Below are 27,003 nucleotides of genomic sequence, written 5' to 3'. Positions count from 1 at the left end.
TGAAATGGATATCAGTTTCTAGGTGGTTGCCCGAGATGGAGACAGAGAAGTCCAGGAAGGTGAGGGAGGTGTTAAAGATGATCCAGGTTAACTTAAGGTTGGGGTGCAAGGTGGATGAACTGTTCGAGCTCCTTGTGGGAGCATGAGGCAGTGCCGATACAGTCATCAATGTAATGGAGGAAGAGATGGGGTTTAGGGCCAGTGTCGGTGCGGAAGAGGGATTATTCAACGTAACCTACAAAGAGGCAGGCATAGCTTGGGCCCATGCGGGTGCCCATGGCTACTCCCTTTGTCTGTAGGAAGTGGGAGAAATTGAAACAGAAATTGTTGAGGGTGAGGATGAGTTCGGCTTAGCCAGAATTGGCTTGCATTAAGGTGGTATTCACTTGAGAATGTTCAAGCCCTCAGTCTCACCCTTAAATTCTGCAGACTCTTCTTTTGCAAGGAAAGTAAGCGCAGAGTTGAGCGTGAGAAATAGAATGCTGTGAACAAGGAAGAATCATATTTGTAATGGGGAAGGGTGACTTTTGATGTTCAAATGTAGATGTGAGGATGTGTCTGAAGAGAGAGGAATGAATATTGCTGAAATATCTATCGGTCTTGTGCAGTTGTGCAACAGAAGTAAGTGAAGAGAATACTTGGAAATCAGAGTGTGGGGGTTGAAACTTTAAAATATGGCGACATGAATATGATAGATTAGGAAAAAGGGAGGTACAACAAGATCTGGTGTCCTGGTATGCCATGGAAATGCAGAAGAAGGTGAGGAAGACAAATGGTAGGTTGAAATTCGTAATGGGAGGATCCAAACAGGGATGTCTTGTTGCAATTGTACAGGATCTTGGTAACATCACCCCTGAAGTACTCTGAGCCATTTTGGCGTCCTTATCTGAGGAACAATCTTCTGGCAATGGACTGAAGATTTACAAGACTGATCCACTTGACTGCAGGACTAATATATGAAGAGACACTGGATCAGTTAGGATTACATCCTTTGGAGTTTAGAAGAGGAGGGGATCTCATAGAAACCTATAAAATTCTACAGTAATAGACAGGGCAAAAGTAGAATGCATGTTCTTGATGACTATGGAGTGTAGAACTGGCAGTCACAGTCTAAGGATAGGGGTAGGCCATTTAGGACTGAGATGAGGAAAAAAGTTTTCATCCTGAGTTCGGTAAGCCTATAGAATTCTCTGCTAAAGAAAGCAGTTGAGATGAAAACATTGAATGCTTTCAAGTAGGATTTTAGTTCTGAAAGCTAAAGGGATCAAAAAGTATTGGAAGAAAGTGAGGAAATGTTGGTTTATCAGCCATGATGATATTGAATGGTGCAGTATGCCTGATGGGATAGGTAGCCTAACCCTGCTTCTATTTTCTGTGTTTCCATGTTTCTATGTCTTATGCTGTTTAGCAATCCTGCCTCCCTGAATCCGTGAATCTCTTCAGTACATTTTGTCCACATTGGAAGTATGCCATTCCTGCTCCCTTCCTCAGTTGCTTCTACTCTACTCACACTTGTTCAATAAGAGAGGCTGTCCTCTTCAACCAATCGTACATAAATATACCCTACTTCAGTACCTCAAATTCCTCAGTAGAAAAGCCAGCTAAGACTTATAAACTAAGATGGCAGATCTTGCTATTCTGCTCTTTGACAAAATTTATTTAAATAGACCTCATTTGGATAAATTTGTCAAGTCAAACTGCGCACTCACTCTGCTCAAAAAACCCAAAAGCAGATTTCTAAGGCTGACTAAGTTAGACAAACATAATTAAAGACCATTGACAGAGGGCCCTTTCTGGTGCAGTGGCAGTGTCCCCTCTGAGCCAGGAGACCAAGTTTCAAGTTCTACCTATTCTAGAAGTAGATCATAACATCTCTGAACAGGATGATTAGAAAATATCTGTAATGCTTTCAGTGCTTTGGTGCAAGTTCTTCTGTTCAATTGCTTCGAATTGCATTTTTAAAGGCATAGTTGGGGGAGGGCAGTGGTGTTAGCCCAGTTGGCTGGGCAGCCAGTTTGTGATACGGAGTGATGCCAACAGTAAAGGTTCAATTCCCATACCAGCTGAAGTAACCATGAAAGACTTTCTTCTCAACCTCTCATTTCACTTGAGGCATGGTGACCCTTAGTTTAAACCAATGTCAGTTGTCTTTCTTTAACTCGACAGCAGGCCTACAGTCTGTTAGGACTATGGCAAGTTTATCTTTATCTTTAGTCTAAGTCATGGCATCACCTTCTGGGACATGAACACCAGAGATATATGTAGAATCAAATATCCAAAATGGTAATGTGCATCTCAATATTATTAATGATTTGGTCTAACCATGGTTGACAGGTTGACTTCTAAAAACAATTATAAGAAAAATGAGGTTATCCACCAGAGTTAGGTTATGTGCTGTCATTTCTGCTCTACGAGTAGAAACTTTGCAGTTGACTGAAATTTAGTAAGTAAATCTTTGTATATGTATTTGAGCATACATCAAGATTTTCTCCCTTCATTCAGTGTTACTGCTTTGAAGAACTATAGACAGGTTGGTTGGTAAGGACTAGGTCAAGCAGGTTTCTCACTTCTGTTTGTTCACTCGTCACCTGTTGTGCGCTCTGCAGAACATAGCCAGCTCTATTATAGCCTTATTTCCCTACTGCAATCTCCTGCCATCAGACAAAATCACAAAATGTCGCATCATGTCTAACCTGATACGGGAGGAGCAAACCGAGAGAAGAAGAGATCAGAGAAATAAAAGAAATGAAGCAGAAGCTAAATGATTCAGAATAAGAGAGAGAAATAGAAGCAGAAGAAAACAAAATAGAAAAGGTTCATCAATTACGTTAGTAGATCCTCTATAGTGATACACTAAACTGGGATCTACCAGAGCATAAAAAATGCATAAAGTGCTGTCATGGTTCTCCACTTCTCCAGTAGGGCACACCTGTATCAATTTTCTGTCACCCTAAATCATTTGTGGACATATTCTCCCTTTTTTTTATTTTTGCTTCGATTTACTCAGCGGTCCTTTTTACATTCAGCCACTCCATAAGCAATGACTTTCAGCTAGCTGAACTAATATTGATACACATGCTTCAAGGTCAGCTGAAACTGTTTTTCAAACTATAGACATCAAGAGAAAGATCAGTCTTTGAACAGGTACCAAAGATCACCTTGCTTCCTAATCTTCTCATCTAATTCTGTAATGACCTTATGTGTCACTCCATATCTCTGCTTAAATGCATGACAGGCAATTATTCCAAATCTAACTTGTCAGTTATGAAGAATACAAATAAGCGACAGAAACTAGGACTGACTTTATTGAGTTACGATATCAGACAGTAGTTTCACTATTTGAAAGAAAAGTATTAGTAACAATAGTAATAGTAATTTATTATTACACATATTTATGAAAATATAATGTCACCATAAGCCATGCCATTTTAATGGCATAAATTATAAGAAGAAATAAATCATACAAAATTATGTCAAATTTCATTTTTCTTCATTTCCTAAGGTTGGCTATGGGACACCGTGACACTCCACAGCTTCCAAAGTATTCCCTAAGAATGCATTACCAAGGACGAAGTACACTGAAGTAGCTCCTACCACTGCTGGCTGGACACAGAATGTCACCTGTGCCAAAGCAGCCACATTTCCACCAATACTCCAGTCACCGCTATAGCCAGGAGACCGTCCAAACCCTTGAGGACCAGGGCCCATCTCAACTTCTGAGAACCAACTGGTTGACCAAATTAACTCCCAAGGACCGAAAGATCATTCACTGGAGAGATTATTCACTCCCCCAATGTCACAGATGCTGCCAAAATATCAGATGAAAAGAACAGACCTCAATTCACCAACACTGAAACAGGTGCTCAAGCTGCAACTGCCACTGCAACAAGGAATGGACCACATCTGCTGCTCAACAATTCCTGCAACCTCTCTCACCACGACAACCACAGAAAGCACAAAAAAATTTGAGTCGAAAGTTAAAAGAAGAAGAAAGAAAGGGGGATAAAAGAAGAAGAATCGGTCATAGGAGAGTGAGTGGACAAGCCAGGAGCCCACACACCACTTACACTGCCACTTGTGCCATCTTGCAATAAAGGCAGACTGGCACATTTACATATACAAATAGGATTGCAAGAAAGAAAATGACTGACTGTTTATAGAAGTATTACAAGAAGAAATTTTTAAAATTTATTTGAAGAATTTATTGGTTTGGAGTCTCAGCTTGGAATAAGGTTAAATGGACATACCATCAGTAACAGTTACATAAAATGGTTTACATATTCCAAAACAGATGCAGATACAGCATAGACAGCTAGGACTAATAGTAAAAGTATTAAAGAAAATGTAAGCACAGACATAGAGTATGACACAGAAATATTTTTGAGGAAAATATTAGAATGTCAAGACAAGAGGTGAAATAAAATTGCAAGGTTTAACAAAAAAAATTCATTCCTTCAAACATCAACAGGTATAAAACTGACAAAAGAAATTATAGTGAAATTATGTGTAAACATCAAAAAAGACAACTGTAAGGAAAAAGAACAAATAAAAGATCATATGGATAGAATGGGGGCTGAGCAACAGAACATGATTTTTAATCAAAGTGAACAGTTGGGCAGTTGGTGATCTTATTTTACACTGACGTGTGTGACGAGTGCCTTGAAAACTATTAACCAAAGAGGCCATCAAAGTCATAGTTCAAATGTTTCAAATAGGTGACCTTGGAAATTTATTGTCTTCATAGTGCAGTGAAATTTTTTTGAATGTATCCCCAAGGTGCTTCTTTGTGAAATATCACAATTGGATACCCTGGGGCAGAATTTGAATTGCTAAGGCAGGAGGAAAGAGATGAAGTTAGTACCACAAGAATGAGTTAGAAATGCTTGCAAGCTGAGGGATTATTAATCTCTACCAGAAACACTGGTTGAATGAGAATCTACAACTATGAAAAGTAAAAAAGAACAAAAAAAATCTGAAAATAAGAATAAAACAATATTCACATAGAATAAGGAGGGAATAGACTAACTGGAATGAACAGCTTTCTATTGGCTTACAAATTTCAATGATGACATCTGCATTTTACATCACTAGTTGTTGACCGAGTGCTTAGGGCAACCCATTTCGTCAGCACCAAAAATCATGCTTTTGCCGTTACTCACCATAAAAGTTAATCAACAGCCACTCCAACTTCAACAGCGAATTGCTATATGCACATGAGTAGTCAGCCTTAATTTCTGCCCCAAAAATGCATGTTTTTTAAATTGTAGATCAGTCTTGTAAATTGTCTGAATGATTATTTCAGTGCCAGCAATCCAATACATATATACACGTTTAAGTAGGTCAAATCAAATCCCAAGTCCAGCAAAGATATCAGATCAACAGACAGTGATAATGGGAACTGCAGATGCTGGAGAATCCAAGATAATGAAAGGTGAGGCTGGATGAACACAGCAGGCCCAGCAGCATCTCAGGACCACAAAAGCTGACGATTCGGGCCTAGACCCTTCGTCAGAGAGTTTGTGTAGCACAGAAGAACCAAGAGACTACTAAGAAAGCTCGAGGCTAAAATCACCAATTTATAGCAGTTCATCATCAGAAACTAGGAAATACAAGAATACTCTAAGTCATGTTGGCCACAAGGTTGCCTCATCCATGAATTTCAATATGACCAGCAGTCAAAGTGTGTATAAATTTGAGAAGACTCAAGATAGTTCTCGGCTCTATGACTGCCAGATTGAAATTAAAGTGTTCATCTTCAAACATAAGATAATGCAAAACTCTAAATGTTCTTCAAGAGCTTTCGTGCATGGCCGTGCCAACAACTGGGTGGATGACAACAGGGTGAAGTAATGCATCAATAAATTGTAGAATATGTGGCTTGAGGGCTAACTTAAAAAATGCAGCTTATCAGTTTGGGATGTGTTTGGATTTTAAAGAACCAAAGTGATAAGGAGGAGCCTGTAAAGTAGTACCAACCAAACTGCAGTTATACCATGGATCTAATGTTTGTAGTTCAACATTCAGAGGCATGCATCAAAGTCATTCAAGTATCATATCTGTGGCAAATGGACCAAATTGATGGAGAAGACATTTTAACAAAGTCTGGAAACATGGGTGCAGCTCTGCTTGATATCGTCATAAAATCACAAAATAGACAGGCACAGACTTTGATCATTCGATCCAACATGCCTGCACCAGCTCTTCAAATTACCATCATTGCACACTGCCAATCTCCTGCATGTTCCTTATACTCTTGCACACTATTTTTAGCCAAATAATCATCCAATGTCCTCTTGAATGCCTCAATTGAATCTGACTTCAATACATTTTCAGTTAGGGCATTCCATATCTTAACTTCTCACTGAGTAAAAGTTTTATTTTCCTCACATCACTGTTGCTTCTTTTGCACATTGCTTTAAACCTATGCATTTTTACAAATGGGAGTAACTTCTCCTTATCTCAATCTAGCCCACTCATGATTTTTAAAAATCGCCATTAAATGTCCTCTCGGCCTTCTTCTCTCCAAGGAGAACAGTCCAAATGTCTTCAATATATCTTCATAACTGAAGTTTATCATTTCTGGAACCATTCTTGTAAGTTGCTTCTGCACTGTCACCGAAGCATTCATATCTTTCCTATAATGTGGCACCACAACTGTTCATAACACTCCATCTGAGGTTTAACAAGTGCCTGTGTGAGTTCATTATCAAATCATGGCATGCTTTTGAAAGTATCATCTGATCCTTCAAAAAAAAAGCAGAATATCCAAGTTAATGGATGGAGAGATGATGATTTATTCAGGAGGCATGATTCTGAAAGCAAGTGCACCATATCGAAGTCATTGTGGAATTCTTATGATGCCAAAGCCAAAGTGATTAAGAATGATGGACACTTTGTACGAGCCTATAAATTTGATGATTTTAAAACCGTTTGATTGTGATTAAAAGTATCTTTGTACATTTAATTCATTAAATAAATTGTGTCACATGAATTTAATGTGAATTAGCAATGTTATGTTTTTGTCACATTTCAAATGGTGTTCAGTAAACACACACTAGCCGCTCACATGGGTATATTCACCTCTCCAAGTCATCTCCCCCACCTCCCCCCATAGTTTTTGGAGCTCTGAAATTTGATCATCTGAAATTTCTACCGTGGATTGGAGAATGTAAAGTCGTCATTGACCAGCTCTGTATGTTAGCAGCAAGTAATAGCTCTGCAAGTTGTGAAGAAGGTGAAATCCTGCTTATTAGTATGCGAAAGATGTTCACAGGATTGGCAGGCATATTTTGTGCTTATTAACACAGGACCAGGGCAGTTCCTTGTAATATTCTCAAGTCACTTCCCATTTAGATTTGGACAATTCCCTTAGGACGTTATTTCTTACTGTCGCTTATACCCTTGACTTTGAAGCTTAAGGTATGATCCAACATTACTTTAAGGTATACTGCCTTTAAAATTGTGTGCTAGCGTTCTCTTATTACGAGAGATGTTAAAAATAAAGATACAAAGCCAGAAGTTAAGATGAAAAGATTGGGTGTGTCTTTTCAAGGTGGTCCGCAAGGGTTTGCTCAGTTGGAGCATCGCCAAGGAACTCCTCAAATATAGTTAAAGAATTGATCTAGAAATGCCATGCAAAGATGATCAGCATAGAGGAAGCTTCTGCTATTTGGACAAATGGGCTGGTTGTTGGAATAAATAATGAATAGCAAGGGTGCGGCAACACTAACTTGCAGTAAGTCAATTTTCAACTTGCTCCATCTGCTTTGCTTGCTATTTAGGTCATCTGTTGGTCAGCATGCTGCTTCATAACTCAGTCAATCTGGCATCTTTTCTGAATGGATCAATTTTTAAGCAAGAATGTTATGACTGATGGTATCACATGCAGCAGACAAATCTACAAAAGGTAGTATTTATTGTTGGTCCTATCATGTAGCCGTCCTTAATGAACTCAGTGAAGTGAAATGTATCTGGTCATTCAGCAGGTCAAACAGGCCTGTAACTCCAGTCTCTGCTATTATGCCAAGGACAGAGAACTGGCTCCCGATTCTCTCCCACCAGATTTCATCGTTCTCAATTTTGGTCCTCATCTCTACCCCAAAGTGGGGTCATTTCAAGAATACAGTCTCTTCCTTTCAATTGGAAACCCTCATTCCACATATTGAAACTGTAGTAAGATCATGGAAGAATGGGGAGTTTCTGTCCCTGGCACCAACCTGAATTGTTCTGACACAGGTGTTCACACCAAGCCGCCAGAAACAGTCATCCTCCACCATCTTGTCTTTAATATCAATTATGAATGGAAGTTGGGCAGGTTGTATTTAAATAAGCTCCAGGTGTTAATCTTTGCAGGAGTCTCATTGGTCATGAGATCATGAAAGCTTATCCTTGCTGCTCTACACAAACAGTGCAACACAAATTAAAACTGGAACTTATTAATTGAGATGGTATTCGGAGACTATACGTAACAAAATGTAACAGTTTATTTTTTCCTGATATGCAGTCTGTCTGTGTGTCGGCACTAAACATTCATACTGCAGCAATAGTCATAACTTTGGAGCTTGCCTGACATACCAACAATGTTAGCAAGCATGACAAGGCAAAGCAAGGCATAGACGTTGCAAACATGCAGGCAGGTGCTTGTTGAAGGAGCAGTAGGATAGCGAGATGCAGGCTGGTCCAATCGTCAGCTGGGTGACTGTCCCTATTTGCAAAGTATCTCTGTTGCAACCTATCAAAGCTGGTTGCTGGTACACCCCACAATGGAAATCAGTGTATAAGGTACATGCCAGAAACAGTTAGTGTCAGAAATCTGCTTCTATCGTCAGACAGGTCAATTTGGGCATCTGTGTACAACAGAAACACAAATTACCTTTATATAGTGCCCTTAACCATAGCAAAACTTCCAAAGATGCTTTTCATTATCACCATGAGCTTTATTAAGGAAAATTTGACATTAAACAATATTGTGTGATATTGGGGCATGAAACACTTGAGGTAGATCAGGAGTATGTTGAGAGAAGAAAGGTACAGAGGGGTCTAGGGAGGAAGTTTAAAACTTAGGGTTAGTCCGTTAGTAAATTCCAAATTTGTTGGTGAGACAAAACCAAGACACCAGGCCTTTCTTTATGGATAGAGTTTATCAACTTACCCAATTCCTTATTGGTGTTCCAGCAACTTGTGTCCAACTATCCTTATATATACACTAACAGACATTTAGGGCTATGCACCAGTTTCTCTTAACCTTAACAATGACATTAAAATAGCTTAAAAATACAATTGACAGGATATTCACAGATTCATCCTTTTGTTCAATCTTTTGATAACAATTTTTCTATACCTAATCAAAAAGAAATAAAATGATTTCTTTAAAAATCTAACTCATACGATAATAGAGGGGGTAATTGAGAGGAGTTATTGGGAGTTGGTCACTCCTAAGGCTCAGGACGAGGATAGATGGGTTACAGTTAGGAGGAGGAAAGGGGACAGACAGACAGTGCAGAGATCCCCTGTGGGCATTCCCCTCAGCAATAAGTATACCGTTTTGGATACTGCTGGGGGGGATGACCTACCAGAGGAAAGCCATAGTAGTCAGTTCTCTGGCACTGAGCCTGACACTGTGGCAAAGAAGGGAAGGGGGCAGAATAGAAAAGTACTCGTGGTAGGGGACTCGATAGTTAGGGGAATCGACAGGAGATTTTGTGGGCAAGATCGGGATTCCTGGAAGGTATGTTGCCTCCCTGGTGCCAGGGTCTGGGACGTCTCCGATCGGGTGTATAAGGTTCTAAAAGGGGAGGGCGAACAGCCAGAAATCGTGTTACATATTGGCACAAATGATATAGCCAGAAATAGGATTGAGGATATAAAAAGTGATTTCAGGGAGTTAGGATGGAAGCTGCAGAGCAGGACGAACAGAGTAGTGTTCTCTGGTTTACTACCGGTGCCACGAGATAGCGAGGTGAGGAACAGGGAGCGGGCGCAGCTGAACACGTGGCTACGCAGCTGGTGTAGGAGGGAGGGCTTCAGATATGTTGATAATTGGGATGCCTTCTGGGGAAGGTGGGACCTGTACAAGAAGGACGGGTTGCATCTGAACTGGAAGGGGATCAATGTCCTGGGTGGAAGGTTTGCTCGAGTAGTTCGAGAGGGTTTAAACTAGTATGGCAGGGGGGTGGGAACCTGAGCTGTATACCAGAGGTGAGCGTTGATGCAGGTGAGGCAGTAGCAAGAGGTAGACCAGCTAGTGGGAAGGATTTTCCTGGGAAGGAACCAAGGGATCGGTTAAAGTGTGTTTGCTTTAATGCAAGGAGTACCAGGAATAAAAGTGATGAACTTAGAGCATGGATCAGTACCTGGTGCTATGATGTTGTGGCCATAACAGAGACATGGGTTTCTCATGGGCAGGAATGGTTGCTGGATCTTCCAGGGTTTAGAACATTTAAAAAGAATAGGGAGGGGGGAAAAAGAGGAGGGGGTGTAGCACTACGAATCAGAGAGGGTATCACAGCTACAGAAGCTTCCTTTGTCGAGGAAGATCTGCCTACTGAGTCAGTATGGGTGGAAATTAGGAACAGCAAGGGAGTAGTCACCTCGTTAGGGGTTTACTACAGGCCCCCCAATAGCAGCAGGGAGATTGAAGAAAGCATAGGTCGACAGATTTTGGAAAAGTGTGGTCGCAGTAGGGTTGTTGTAATGGGTGACTTTAACTTTCCTAATATTGATTGGAACCTCCTTCGAGCAGAAGATTTGAATGGAGCTGTTTTTGTAAGGTGTGCTCAGGAGGGTTTCCTAACGCAGTACGTTGACAGGCCGACGAGGGGAGAGGCCATTCTAGACTTGGTGCTCGGAAATGAGCCGGGGCAGGTATCAGATCTTGTGGTGGGAGAGCATTTTGGTGATAGTGACCATAACTGCCTCACATTCTACATAGCTATGGAGAAGGAGAGGATTAGGCAAAATGGGAGGATATTTAATTGGGGAAGAGGAAACTATGATGCGATTAGACATGAGTTAGGAAGCATGGACTGGGAGCAATTGTTCCATGGTAAGGGAACTATAGACATGTGGAGACGGTTTAAGGAACAGTTGTTGGGAGTGATGAGTAAATATGTCCCTCTGAGACAGGCAAGACGGGGTAAGATTAAGGAACCTTGGATGACGAGAGCGGTGGAGCTTCTAGTGAAAAGGAAGAAGGTAGCTTACATAAGGTGGAGGAAGCTAGGGTCAAGTTCAGCTAGAGAGCATTACACGCAGGCAAGGAAGGAGCTCAAAAATGGTCTGAGGAGAGCCAGGAGGGGGCACGAGAAAGGCTTGGCAGAAGGAATCCGGGAAAACACAAAGGCATTTTACACTGATGTGAGGAATAAGAGAATGATCAAAGAAAGAGTAGGGCCGATCAGGGATAGCATAGGGAACTTGTGTGTGGAGCCTGAGGAGGTAGGGGAAGCCCTAAATGAGTTTTTTGCTTCTGTCTTTACGAAAGAAACGAACTTTGTAGTGAATGAAACCTTTGAAGAGCAGGTGTGCATGCTGGAATGGATAGAGATAGACGAAGCTGATGTGCTGAAAATTTTGTCAAACATTAAGATTGACAAGTCGCCAGGCCCGGATCACATTTGTCCTCGGCTGCTTTGGGAAGCGAGAAATGCAATTGCTTCGCCACTTGCGAAGATCTTTGCATCCTCGCTCTCCACTGGAGTCGTACCTGAGGACTGGAGAGAGGCAAATGTAATTCCTCTCTTCAAGAAAGGAAATAGGGAAATCCCCGGCAATTATAGACCGGTAAATCTCACGTCTGTCGTCTGCAAGGTGTTAGAAAGGATTCTGAGGGATAAGATTTATGACCATCTGGAAGAGCATGGCTTGATCAAATACAGTCAACACGGCTTTGTGAGGGGTAGGTCATGCCTTACAAACCTTATCGAGTTTTTTGAGGATGTGACTAGAAAAGTTGATGAGGGTCGAGCTGTGGATGTGGTGTATATGGACTTCAGTAAGGCATTTGATAAGGTTCCCCATGGTAGGCTCATTCAGAAGGTCAGGAGGAATGGGATACAGGGGAACTTAGCTGCTTGGATACAGAATTGGCTGGCCAACAGAAGACAGCGAGTGGTAGTAGAAGGAAAATATTCTGCCTGGAAGTCAGTGGTGAGTGGAGTTCCACGGGGCTCTGTCCTTGGGCCTCTACTGTTTGTAATTTTTATTAATGACTTGGACAAGGGAATTGAAGGATGGGTCAGCAAGTTTGCAGACGACACAAAGGTTGGAGGTGTCGTTGACAGTGTAGAGGGCTGTTGTAGGCTGCAGCGGGACATTGACAGGATGCAGAGATGGGCTGAGAGGTGGCAGATGGAGTTCAACCTGGATAAATGCGAGGTGATGCATTTTGGAAGGTCGAATTTGAAAGCTGAGTACAGGATTAAGGATAGGATTCTTTGCAGCGTGGAGGAACAGAGGGATCTTGGTGTGCAGATACATAGATCCCTTAAAATGGCCACCCAAGTGGACAGGGTTGTTAAGAAAGCATATGGTGTTTTGGCTTTCATTAACAGGGGGATTGAGTTTAAGAGTCGTGAGATCTTGTTGCAGCTCTATAAAACTTTGGTTAGACCGCACTTGGAATACTGCGTCCAGTTCTGGGCGCCCTATTATAGGAAAGATGTGGATGCTTTGGACAGGGTTCAGAGGAGGTTTACCAGGATGCTGCCTGGACTGGAGGGCTTATCTTATGAAGAGAGGTTGACTGAGCTCGGTCTCTTTTCATTGGAGAAAAGGAGGAGGAGAGGGGACCTAATTGAGGTATACAAGATAATGAGAGGCATAGATAGAGTTGATAGCCAGAGACTATTTCCCAGGGCAGAAATGGCTAGCACGAGGGGTCATAGTTTTAAGCTGGTTGGTGGAAAGTATAGAGGGGATGTCAGAGGCAGGTTCTTTACGCAGAGAGTTGTGAGAGCATGGAATGCGTTGCCAGCAGCAGTTGTGGAAGCAAGGTCATTGGGGTCATTTAAGAGACTGCTGGACATGTATATGGTCACAGAAATTTGAGGGTGCATACATGAGGATCAATGGTCGGCACAACATTGTGGGCTGAAGGGCCTGTTCTGTGCTGTACTGTTCTATGTTCTAGTATCAACCATTAACAGAAACCATGTTTTCCTTTATTCAAGCATTTTTTGCACATGCATAAATAATTACAAATAATTACAATGTAATTAAAGAAAGACATGTTATTCATATTCTTATACCACAAAATTCCATATTGTCTTCTTAACATAAGATGTCCCTCTTTCAGAACATCTAACAATTTCTTAGGCCCACATTTTTCTTTGGAAAACAGCCTGACAATTGCTGACTTGTATCAACTCATTTTAATTTAGAAATTTTTTTTTTAATATTTCCTTTAAGTATGCAGGTAGAGCAAGTAGTTAGGAAGGTAAATGGTTTGTTGGCCTTCATTGCTACAGGGTTTGAATACAGAAGCAAGGAAGACTTTCTGCAGTTGTATGGAGTCTTAGTGATTTCACATCTTTGTCTTCTTACCTAAGAAAAGAAACACTTGTCATAAAGGGAGTACAGTAAAGGTTCGATAGGCTGATGTGTGGGTTGGCACTTTGTTGTATGACAAGAGATTAGGTTGAGTAGGCCTTTTTTCACTTCAGTTTAGAAGACAAAGAGGGGATCTCATTGAAACATAAGTTCTGACAGGGTTGTACAGACAAGATGCTGCGATGATAATCCCCCCAGACTACGTATACAGTAGGCCTTTGGGACTGAGATTAGGAGAAATTTCTTCAATTAGAGGAAGTGGAACCTGCGGAATTTTCTACAAAAGAAGGCAATGGAGGTCAAGTCACTGAATATATTTAAGAACAGAATAGATTTCTAGTGGCTAAAAGTTATGTCAGCTTATGAGGAGAGAACAGGAGTATGATATTGAGTTAGAAGATCATGTTGAATGGCAGAGTGAACTTGATGGGCTGAATGGTTTACTTCTGCTCCTAGTTTCTACATTTCAATGTTTCACACCAACAAGGTCAGTTCTCAACCTTTTCTTTCCACCACTCTTTTTTGAATAAACATTGTCCTAAAAAGAACAGTTATCTACAAACTGTCCAGTTACCCTACAGGCAGTTTTTCTCAGATTTCCCTTTGTATTTCCTTCAAAATATTCAATAAGTACATCTGCATTTCTATTGCATTTAATGCATCAGTATTTCACAAGTTAAGTTGCTTTTATTTCCCTTTTTATTTTCTTAGCTTTGCAGAACCACCAAGAATTTGATAAACCCTCCCATTCTGAATATCCATTTAAAAACATGGCCTGCAAAGCATTATTAAAAATAACTAACTTCATATCTTCTGAACCACCAGAAAACTTGTGTACCTTCCTCTGAATTTCTTTTCAAACAGATTTGATTTGGTCTCAGAACCGAAGATGACACACTGTTCCATTAGGCCATAACTAGCAGTGGGTCTGGTCTAAGCACATCACCAGTGACTGATGTTTCAAATTTAACTGGTCTGGTACAATGCTGCGTGCAAGATCCACTTTCACAGAGAACCTGGTCCTATTTATTAGGATGTAACTGACATGTTCTAGGCAAGATTGTGGATCCACGGTTACCCCGACTTGTACTGCTCGATATCTAATCTTTCATAGCTAAAGGCACGTGAAGTCTGAGCATCAATATTAAACTCCTATACTGAGATATCAGCTGGTTACTCCTTGTCATACCAATTAACATTGCCAGTCTACTTTTAATTGAGTAAAATCTGCTTTCACCAGGATAGATCACACTGAGAAATACCATATTCCTGATGCATCATTGAATTCATAAACATATTTAGTTTAATTTTAGTTTCTCTCATAGATCCCAGGCTTTATAGACAGATGGGGCTTTGGTGAGACAACACCTGGTTTACAACGTGTAATTTTGTTCTCCTCATCTAAGGATGTAAGTTCTGATTATAGAGGTAGTTAAGGTTTACCAAATTGATTCCTGGGATGGCAGGTCTGACATATGAGGGGAGATTGAATTAGTTAGGATTATTTGCATAAGTGCAGAAGAATGAAGATGGATAGCATAGGAACCTTTAAAATTCTAACAGAATCAGAGAGGGTAATGCATGATGGATGTTCCCAATAGAGGGGGAATTCAGAACCAATAGTGAATCATTGAGGATTGAGATGAGGTGAAAATTCTTCACCCAAAGAGTGGTTATTCTGTGGAATTCACTTCCACAGAAAGCAGTATAAGCCAAAACATTCTATAATTTCAATAAGGTTTTGGATCCAGCATCTGGGGCCAAAGGAATCAAAAGTATATGGGGGAAAATCGGAAAGGCCATTGAATTGGATGATCAGAAATGATCATAATGAGTGGTAGAGCAAGCTCAAAGGGCTGAATGGCCAACTCCTGCTCCTATTTTCAATGTTTCCTACTACAGGAGAATAGACTCTAATATTGTGCATCACTTTGCCAATCCATAGATCTTACTTTCTTGTGCTCAACTTGCACATTTAGCTAATATTTGCTTTTGTCTGCAAATGGCTTCTGGTGGCTTTTCCTTCTTTCCCTTCATTGACAGCATCCCTCCATTCATTAGTCTATTCTGACACACGTTACTGTAATGCCAACATTTGGTAGTTTTCCTCTGGGACAAATAGTCTTACCCTGTATTCAACATCATCTTGTCCATAATCATTCAGCTCTTTATCTGCCAAAATCACAACTGTCCAGAATACAAAATGCATGCTACCTCCTCACCACCTTCTATGACTTGTTCAAATTCAATAAATGCATAATCAGTGTCAATTAACCTCAAGGAAAGCAACTTTAAGGTTCAGTTGTCATGTTGTAAAAGTAGTCCCTGCATGCAGGGCTTTCCAGTACTCAAAATGTTTATCGCCCATTCCTAATTGCACCTGAGAAGGTGGTACTGAGATGTCAACTTGAGCCACTGCAGTTTGTGCATTGAAGGGACACCCACAGTGTTGTTCAGAAGGAAGTTCCAGGATTTTCACCCAGCAATAGTGAAGAAACAGCAATGTATTTTCAAGTCAGGATCACGAGTGATTTGTAGGAGAACTTAAGGTGGTGGTGTTTTCAATCATTTACTTCTCTTGGCTTCAGTGACAGAGATCACAGGCTTGAAAGCTGTTGTCAAAGGAGCCTTGATGAGTTAATGCAGTGCATCTTGTAAATGTTACGTACACCTTCAAACCTCAAATTCCTTCACTTTACTCTGTATTATCTTCAGATCCTACGTAATATTTTAACGAAGCCACTCCACACACTGTTGGTGTTCAGTTGTGTAGCAAAGCCGAATTAAATGAATCTGTATCTAGAATATTCATTATTGAGCTGAATTGTCCTGTGAGCACTACAATTCCTGCCTGATTTGTATTGCCATCCTCTTCTGAACTTTTCTATCTTGTATCATTTTGAAAACATGGTTATTCCATTAGGCCAATACATTACATAATGATATTCTGAGTTGTATCTGAAATGACTGTTGACCATTCCCCAGGGATTCCTGGGTTGATTCTTCTGTTACAGTTCCCAACTCCTGCCATCTATTACAGCTACCAAAGATTTTTCTATCCACATTGGTTTTACTTATGCTTCTTTTTCCATATTGATGCTTGCACCCCCAAAACTTGATGGTTCTTCAATGCTGCTACCGTTCAATTCTCCTTTTTGGTTGTTACTGCGAAATGTCACATTTATGCAATGAAAGCTGCTGAAATGAGTGTTTTTCAAGTTTTTTTAAGGCCCTGACACCGTTCCAACAGCAGGTTTCTTTCTGAAAATCCACCTCAGTCGAAAAAACACTTAATTAGGAATCTTCAAACAGAACTTTTGCAATCTTGCATGCAGTCCATTAAATTCCATTATTTACTCTTTGATACAACAACCATCCAGTTTTCTAAATTTATCAGTCTGATCATGTGTCATATGCACCTAATAGACCATTTCTCTTTGAAGTTTTGTCTACAAATTTTAACAGTATTTTCAAACTTTCCTCCATCTCCATTGTTGTGCCTTTAGTTCTAAAATCACTTTTATACTAAATTCTTCCTTAAGCAAGAAGAAACATTATCAAGGCCATGGTATGAGTTTTTTATTTCTTGATAAAGATGTAATCTGTGTTTAGATGTTCACTTAAGCTGGTTACAAGTGTCACTGTCACAGAACATCAATGGGAGATCATATCCCAATACTCTACACTTGGTTTTTGCCATTCTTTCCAAAGTTACTCCAACTACAAATCTTCTATCCGAAAGAATCTTATTTTCCAACCTCTACCTTTACACAATCATTCTCTGCTACTGCTATTAATAGATTTCAAGCTGGAAAGTGAAATAGAATCTATTAATAGATTTCAAGCTGGAAAGTGAAATAGAATCTAAGATACATACCTCTTCTTTGAGGAGAGAGTTTATTTACATGTTCAGTCTTGAAGTCCCAGCTGTCCTTTCTTTATTTATGTACAAAGTCCTTAAACATAATAATTACATGAACAAAACCCTAATAATGTGGTTGACAACGTATCAGCTAGTAGGGGTGAACTGCTTAACATCAAGAGCCCACAGTGTGCTAGAGTTGAGGGTTGAGAGTACAAAAGAATTTGAAACTAAGGATGGGAATGTTAAAATCAAGGTAATTCTACCTACCTTGACAATTTAGGTAGTTAAATCTCAGGATGCACGGAAGGTATTATCATTTTTATCTCGTTAATCTGGTAATCTCTTCCACGTTCTAATCAGTGATAACAGCTGATCTCATTTCAATTAGACAAAAATTGCCTTTTAAGGCACTATAAGGTTATGAAGCATCCAAGTTAATAGGTGGATAAAATATACAGTAACCTTGTAAGGCGTTTGAAAAAAATTTGATGTTAAATCATTATTTGCAAGTCAATAAGAGGAAAAGCTAAACTGTCATCAGCAGTGCTTTACTACAAATCTTAAATATCTCTAAAAAAGTCATCACTCGCACAGAAGTATCTGTATCACGGGTTTTAAGTTAGTTATCTGTGTAACTTTTAAAATGATAAAAAGCATTTTACAACCTGCAACTCAGACAGAAAGAAGACATTTAATATATGTTAACCGAATAAATCAATTTCAATTGTCTATTTGGCACTTCCAGGGATTGGTGACAATGTTCTTATTTTATTAAATTTGTGGCTCAAATGAACCAAGTTATTCATATGTAAACTGCTTAGAGACAGCCATAATTAATTTATCTGTATCACCAGAAGAGGTTTATGCCAGAGGCTCAGATGTTTAATAAGAATTACAGAAAAAAAAAATACCATTTGACTGTTTCACACATTGAAATAATATGTATCACAGCAAGATAATCTCAGATACAAGTAAAAAAGCACTTACAGTGTTGAAAAGGTGATTAATAGAATAACATTTTGACATTAGATCTGCCACAAACTGCCAAACTTTTTTTAACCATGTATTGGCATCATTTTGACATTGTGCCCTGTGAATTATTATGAAATGTAATTAAGGCTAGGTTGGTAAGCCTCATTAAGTTAGAGTTGGCTCCAGTCCCATTACAGGTTTCGATATATCTGAACCAATATCTCAAGCGAAATCTAACAAATTTGTTTAAAATGTATTATTATTGCTCATCATTCTTTCTTTGAAACCAATCTTGAAGTTGAAAAAAAACATTTTACTGACAACCAGCAACAATCACCTGTTAACTGCATATAAAGTGTCTGGTGCTTTTCATCAGAAACTTAAAAATCTTGATTGCCTTATGTTTGTAATAGATACATTCCAGCTGACAAGAACACTAGTGTCATATTTTTTAAAAATAAATTTGACAAGAATTGTGTGTCTGTTTAAAGCATACACTGGGCAAAATAGCGTTTCAAAGCAGGTACAGTTGGCAACAGAAAACAGAACAAATTTAAACAACACAATTAGTATCTTCACATGGTGTTTATCATGATCCATTTTTGTTTGCATTTTTAAAAATGGGCATGCATTTAGGTTTCATATCTAATATCTCTTAATGCTCACCTGCCAAACCAAGTTGTCCTTTATGACAGATGTGGTTGATAGACAGACGCTGAGCACTATAGTATGGGAGGATGATGTCAGCATACTGGCAACAACAGCATCTCGCATACGAAAGGGTAGCATGGTGTAAACCACAAAGATAATGAATAAGAAGAAGGATACCTGGAAAGAAAATAACACTTCTTTTGTATTGGTAAAAAAAACAGGAACCAAACATTCGTCATTCCTACCTCAGGGCTTAAATACATCACTCACAAAAGTAGTTATTTGCTTTGAAAATGTGATTGGAGATGCCCAGCACTCTAACCTCTGCAGCTCAATAGGTGCAAAGATCTGAGACCACTTCAATGCTTGGCATGAAATCTGCACTTTTATGTCATCAGGAAACATGCACATAGTGACAAAACTAAGAACTTTTTCAGAGCTAACAAAGTGTACAGCTGGATGAACACAGCAGGCCAAGCAGCATCAGCGGAGCAGAAAGGCTGACGTTTCGGGCCTAGACCCTTCTAAAAGGGTCTAGGCCCGAAATGTCAGCCTTCCTGCTCCGCTGATGCTGCTTGGCCTGCTGTGTTCATCCAGCTCTACACCTTGTTATCTCAGATTCTACAGCATCTGCAGTTCCTACTATTTCTAAGAACTTATTCAATTTTTTTCTAGGGTTTCAAAGATTCAGTAATATTTACCTTTTTCAACTAATAACAAAATGAGAAATTTCAATGTAGAAATGTATTTTGTTGAAACATTTCATCTTGCACTCATCAGGATAATTTACAAGAATACAAACATAAGGATGAAAATCATCTTTATACTGTATGAGAAGAATATGCTTAGTGGTTGGCTAATAGACTCTAATTGACAGAGGTATGACTTTGGAGAATTAACCAGTTGAATAATAAGTGGCCACAACTGCAAAGCGTTGTTTAAAGTTGAACCACAACAGTTGACTCTGATCGGTCAAGGAATTGCCCTGAGAGATGAACCAGGAAATAGCTATTACCTATTTTGTTCAGTTGAAACAGACGCAGTGTGTGCATATGTTCCTTCTGGAAACAGGATCCTGTGTATTCATATATAGGTCTTCCACTAAGCACCATGCTAACAGCCTAACTGACGATCTTAAATTGGTGGTCAATGTAATTCTCAGTACACTCAGGACTACTTAGCTAATATAGCCCAAACACAAATTCACATCAAATGTAGCTCACTGGGCCTAGCGTTTGGCGAATGCGGGCTGGTTAACCCTATGGTGTCAGCACTTGGGGAATTCATCTAAATGCACATTGCAGGGTGGCTGCAGCAGCAGTGGCAGCAGACAGGTTTCTGGGACACAGTAGTACAAATAATGGGATTGTCTATCTACCTCTGTGGACAGGTGTTTGTACCTGCACTCCATTGTCCCAGCCACTAGTCCTCAGGTGGGTGTACTCACATGGCAACAGGGGGAAAGGGAACTTTGATCCCAGGGCTAGCGCAGTGTCAGGATGCATCAGCTAAGGTGGAAATACACCTTGACGGTTTTCGCTCAGAACACTGCAAAGGTGACCAGGGCTTCCACCTCCACCATGCCTGCCCTCCTCTGGAACCTGAATGTTCAGGTAAGAAGACCCTCAGCATGCCCAGCCCACCATGTCACGAGTGCCCCCACGATCCCTTAACCAAACCTCCAGAGTCAATGACCTCCATTGCCAAGCAGTGGGTCCCTCCACTTCAGCTTTAAAACCAAGGAGTACAATAAGACATAGTGAGAGGCAAAAGAAGAAACTTACTGTGGGAACTTTTGTGGCAAGCTGACAATGGCTTGAACATTGCTCTTCACTTACGGATATGTTTTAACTTACAAAAGGTTGTCAGTCTGCATATGTCATAAACATATTGTTACACTATTCTACATCATTTTGTGATGGCAGATGAGACTCAATAGATGGAAGTCTGCTCAGACAGCCTACTGAACCATCTTGACATGAAAGACCAATGCTATACATGTCACTGGTACACACTGATACCATTGTCCCTCCTTGCTTAGCGGTTTCTTTTCAGTTTTATCTTTGCATCAAGGTGTAGCTGTCAATGACTTGTCCAGCAGTGGCTGTGCTAGGGAGGTAAAACACATAAGGGGTCAATGCTGAAGGATGTCCAGGATGTAGGCATCCTGGGCGTTGTACATTGTATATAACCGTGAACAACGTTCTTTCCTTTTAAAAGCCCCATGACTGATATCACATGTCCCTCTTCTCACAAGTTGGTTCACTTACCCAGGCCATTCAGAGGGTGTTTGCAGCCATTAACTTCCCCATTGAGCACTTCAGCATGATGGAAGGTGACAATATGTGTTTCTCTGCCAGTGACTTCTAGCCCAACCTGAATGCATCAGTGAGCTCTCAAACTTCCTAGTAGTTTGAACCGTCAGGCTACATTTCCACAAGTTCTCAACAAACGCACCTACACGTGCGTACATTTGCCAGCCTTTCACACCTGATGCCACATGATGATATATGGGTGGCCATACCAAGTGAAATTAGGGTGCTCTTGACTGTATATATACTGCTTTCCCTCATTAACCCCATGGTTTCCATGTCGAGTTTTCCTGACATTGAGCACGTTTAATGAGTTTTAAAGACAGGAGTCTGAATGTTAATGAGGGGGGATGGTCCACCAGTAAGGCATTTGTTGAGCATTAATCCCTGTCAATTGATAACTCGCCCAGTGTGCATCTTTCCACTTTGCTTATGAAAAGCATAAAAAATTGGGGCAAAATGATATTAACATTGGCAGAGATCTTTTGGACTTGACGTCAGATTCTGCCACATATTTTGTCAGAGCCCACATTGCAGAGACGCCTGAATGATTTCACCCTTAGTGACAATTTTAACAATATAGGCTGGTGTGTCCTGAGTGATCAAAATTAAGTCCTGTATATTTAGGAAGGTAGGTTTTTATCTAATTTCTTCCAAGGAGTAATGTTACACCAGCACAGAGTTTCCATTACAGTGCATAAGGAGAATGTGACATATACAGATCGAAAAATAATGAGCAACAAGCAATTGTTTCTGGTTGCAAGAGGGAGATAGAAAGGACGCAAGTACAGACTTAAGAAAAAAAATCTTAACCATTAGCTTTCTGCTGCCTCTCTATTAATCTTTATCTTTTATTAAATTATGTTTTTACATTGTTTCCTTCTTTTTATTATTAAGTTTGTTTTAATTGTATTATCAGACTGTACTATCCTTGTATCCAGGTAACGCTGTTACCTTCAAGTACACATTAGAACCAACACATAATGTGATTTTCTTTAATTAATTAATGCAGCTACTGATCATGAAAACATTGAAGGATGTTTGTTGTAAAATTTAGAATAGGAGTCAAATTAGTCTCTCTTTAAAAACTGAAATAATTGTGAACATGAAAGTCACACCAACTGTTGGGGCTTAGACTGGACTCCTTCACGTAAGGATTGGGAGCCAGTTGCCGTAGACCGGGAAAAGAGAAACGTATTAAATTGGCTAACAATCAAGTCAGGCATGTACACAGATAAGAACAACAATACTTATGACTAATCTCTTTTGTTCACACAAACGGTGTACATGTTTCCAACACACATTTGTGCTAAAACTAACAGCTCTTATTAAGGTGGTCAAATGCTGTCAAAGTAATGCGATATAGAAATTCAGAAATATGTTAGGCAACAAACCATTATAATCAGTGATCCATACAGTAACTTACGTGAGTCAAAAAAGAAGGGAATATGGGGATGGAAAAAAGTTAGAACATAGAACATAGAACATAGAACAGTACAGCACAGAACAGGCCCTTCAGCCCACAATGTTGTGCCGACCATTGATCCTCATGGATGCACCCTCAAATTTCTGTGACCATATGCATGTCCAGCAGTCTCTTAAATGACCCCAATGACCTTGCTTCCACAACTGCTGCTGGCAACGCATTCCATGCTCTCACAACTCTCTGCGTAAAGAACCTGCCTCTGACATCCCCTCTATACTTTCCACCAACCAGCTTAAAACTATGACCCCTCGTGCTAGCCATTTCTGCCCTGGGAAATAGTCTCTGGCTATCGACTCTATCTATGCCTCTCATTATCTTGTATACCTCAATTAGGTCCCCTCTCCTCCTCCTTTTCTCCAATGAAAAGAGACCGAGCTCAGTCAACCTCTCTTCATAAGATAAGCCCTCCAGTCCAGGCAGCATCCTGGTAAACCTCCTCTGAACCCTCTCCAAAGCATCCACATCTTTCCTATAATAGGGCGCCCAGAACTGGACGCAGTATTCCAAGTGCGGTCTAACCAAAGTTTTATAGAGATGCAACAAGATCTCACGACTCTTAAACTCAATCCCCCTGTTAATGAAAGCCAAAACACCATATGCTTTCTTAACAACCCTGTCCACTTGGGTGGCCATTTTAAGGGATCTATGTATCTGCACACCAAGATCCCTCTGTTCCTCCACGCTGCCAAGAATCCTATCCTTAATCCTGTACTCAGCTTTCAAATTCGACCTTCCAAAATGCATCACCTCGCATTTATCCAGGTTGAACTCCATCTGCCACCTCTCAGCCCATCTCTGCATCCTGTCAATGTCCCGCTGCAGCCTACAACAGCCCTCTACACTGTCAACGACACCTCCGACCTTTGTGTCGTCTGCAAACTTGCTGACCCATCCTTCAATTCCCTCGTCCAAGTCATTAATAAAAATTACAAACAGTAGAGGCCCAAGGACAGAGCCCTGTGGAACCCCAATGGAACCCCAGTTGCAATGACAATTGCGATTTAGTCCACAAATCACTGAAATCTTACAGTGGCCTGCCACTTAACACTTGATGGTGCAGAGGCCAATCATTGAACAGCTAATTCTGAGGTACGTGTAACTGCCATCTTTAAAGGGCTGCCAGCATTGGTATACAACTAAATACGTCATTCACTTCAGCTAGCCATCCAATCAGGATTGCTCCAGTCAGCTACTCTGCCCATCAAGACCTCCAGCCACCAGTGCAGTCCTACCACTGGAGAACGCCAAGAAATCAGAAAGGCAGATTGCGTGAGCACCTGAGAGCAAAAGTTACTTTTCAGTTGATAGATGACCACCAGTGGCTTTGTGGTTCAGTGATGATGACTTTGATGCTCTTTTCTTGGCTACTTTAAAATTGCCAATAGGCTCTCTTCACCAGGTACAGAAGGATAAGATCTCCGTACCTAAATATGTACGGCTGGATGGAGATCACAGTGGAAATCAGCAGCCACGTGGTTGTCTGGAAAATCTGGATGTAGAGTCATAAGCACTTCAAAGAACATCTCTATTTTGCAATACTGAGTACCGCACATATCAATTTTCTTACAGGTAAGCAGAGTGAACTGTAAAAGGAATAAACACAGCTCAATTGTCTGGAACTGGCAACCTTTACAAGGTCACTCCAGAGTGGTCCCAGCATCAATTCTGAGAATATCACACGCTGTTTTTGTTCTTTGTGCGGCAGCTGACATTACTCTTTGATCCTTCAGAGAAAGAGGCCCTACAATGTGAAAGAAAGGGCCCACATCAGAGGTAATGTCTCATTTCTAATGGTTCTATAATGCTGACAAAGAGAGGTTTGATGCTGGCAGGGCAATCTGACACTGCACCATCCTGGGCAGAGAGACCGGAGTGTAGTCACAAGGAAGGGAATCGCCTAATGAACTACAGAAGAAAGCCTTAGCGGGTTTGGAAATTATGTTCTGTGTCCTCCACTCAGGAACATCAATCTGAACAGTAGCCAATTCTGGAGGCAGGCAGGCAAAATCTATTCGTCTTTCGTTCACTTAGACAGGTCATCCACAGACTGCTGCCATTTCTGGAGCATCAATGTCAATGGGGGTCAACTCATCAACTGTCTTAGCATAAAGACCTGTGACAGATTCTCAAAAGAGGCAGATTCTTCAGCAATACCACATTCTAACATCTGGAGGTAGCTCATTCTCTGTCTAAAAGGAACAGGTTTTTTGTCATGCTGGATACTACCAGCAGTTTTCTCTGAAGCTTGTTGTTATTTTCTCATCCCAACATTGCTTTGGCAGGTGGCCATCCTATTGCTATTATCTGAGTCCATAGTGTTTGAATCTCTTTTACCCTTAGATTCTGTTCCTTGCTGTAGGACCGAATTCCTAAGTGGACAATATCCATTGTAGCCAGTCTCAAGGGCCACTCTTCCAGACCCAAATATTCAACATCTTCCCTCTCAAGCCACACAACTTTCAACAACTAATAAGCATGTAGCAGTATTAGCTGCAAAGCTTAGCAACTAAACTTCTCCTCTCCAATGCAAATCACTCTGGCTGTGCTGTACTAACCTTCCAGTGAAACTGCTTCACTCATTGGCTGCCAAATGCAGCAATTACCTATATGCCCTGTTGTCAGATATGCCTGCCAGGGCTCTGATGCCTCATTGTACTGCTAGAGAATATTTACAGAATCGGAGGTAAAGAAAACATTAACTTGATTTAAGAAACTTCTTATTGTGGCTTCAGATCTCTGGTTTGTGTGCCTGTGCTGATGGCTGTTTTATCCATTTGAAACTGCATGACTGTTCTATTGCTTCATAGCACTTTCTGTTTCAATGAGTTAAGGCTGTAGATGTGCGTCAGTTCCAACGCTTGTCTGTAATGAGCTTCGATGCCAATCCAAAGTGTCTCTCCTGGTTGGAGGTCTGGTAGGTTGTGTGTTTTGTAATGTTTAACAGATTTTCACATCTGACTGGAATGGTACACATTGTATTTTTCTCTCTGTTTTTTCATAAAATCATACAGCTCAGCAGAGGCCCTTCGGCCCTTCAAATCTAAACCACCAAAAATATACCACTATCTACACCAGTCCCGCTTTCCTACACTAACCATTGTGTATTATGACACTTAAGTGCTGAACCAAATTTTCTTTTTAAAATGTTGTGAAGTTAACGCTTCAACTATTCTCCCAGTCAGTTCATTCCAGATCTGACCACCTGCTGGGTGAAAAAGCTTTTCCTCCAATCCTCACTAAATGTCCTGCCTTTCACTTTAAAATTATGCCTTCTTGTTATTGACCCTTCAACAGTCACTAAGGCTGCCGGAACCCACTGAAGAGACCTCAGAGTCTGTGATGGACAAAACAGATGCTGCTGCCTCGACACCTTTTGCTGCCTGAAGTCAATGAAATTCTTCTGATACATGCCGGGCACAGAGGCGAGCTTCTGTGCATTGCACACTGGCCATATCTGAAGAAGAGTTGGAGTAACCTGACCCAATGCTAAAACACCCAGGAGGAGCTACAAGAAAAAGAACTGGCCTATGTCCTTGGATTCAGAGAGGGAGAGTTATAATGATTGTAATTAGGTCAGCCAGGTGGACATTATAGAATAGGGGCTCCCTGAGTGCGGCTGTTAATCTGGTCCAATCAGAGAGCCCTGCTGATAAATAAAAATAGCAATGTCAGACATCCTGACACTGAGATGGCTAGATCAGTGTCAAGGACTTTCCATGTGTAAATAAAGGGTAACTTGGTGATGGGATACTGGGCTCAGTGAGTCAATTTAGTTACCATAAAGGACTCACCTTCTCAATCTCTCCCCTCGCCTAAGGCATGGTGACCCTTGGGTTAAACTACCATCATCTCTTTCTAATGAAAGAGTAGCCTATGGTCTGGTCAGGTAAGACTATGGTGACAATCTGAGTCCAGTATATTTTTGTTTCAGATCTCCAGCATTTGCAGTTTGTTGTTTTACTTCATTTCACATAAGGCAAGGACTAATTCTACAAACAAGGGGAAGAGTGTGTGTCTGTGTGTCTATGAGGAAAATGAGGTGTTGTTCTAAAACTTGCATTCTGCTTCAAAAAAATATTACAGCAGGCCCAGGACAAAAATGTTTGCATTAGAGTAAGGTGACTTATTGAACTGGCAAGCAACTGGGAGCTCGGGCTTCATTCTTACAG

General features: G+C 40.6%; 1 protein-coding gene across 3 annotated transcripts in view; it reads right to left on the bottom strand.

Moving 5' to 3' along the window:
• The window catches only part of LOC125448020 (adenylate cyclase type 2-like), a 591,455-nt gene that overhangs the window by 307,540 nt on the left and 256,912 nt on the right, over window positions 1–27,003 (bottom strand). For all 3 annotated transcript variants that reach the window (XM_059653944.1, XM_059653945.1, XM_059653950.1), the window contains one exon: window positions 19,052–19,213. In XM_059653944.1, the coding sequence (XP_059509927.1) occupies window positions 19,052–19,213 (162 nt within the window). The remainder of the gene's footprint in view (window positions 1–19,051; window positions 19,214–27,003) is intronic.

This window comes from Stegostoma tigrinum, chromosome 2 (genome assembly GCF_030684315.1).
Source record: "Stegostoma tigrinum isolate sSteTig4 chromosome 2, sSteTig4.hap1, whole genome shotgun sequence".
NCBI lineage: Eukaryota > Metazoa > Chordata > Chondrichthyes > Orectolobiformes > Stegostomatidae > Stegostoma > Stegostoma tigrinum.
Note: the sequence above shows the minus strand (reverse complement) of the source record. Positions and strands in the feature narration are given on the sequence as shown.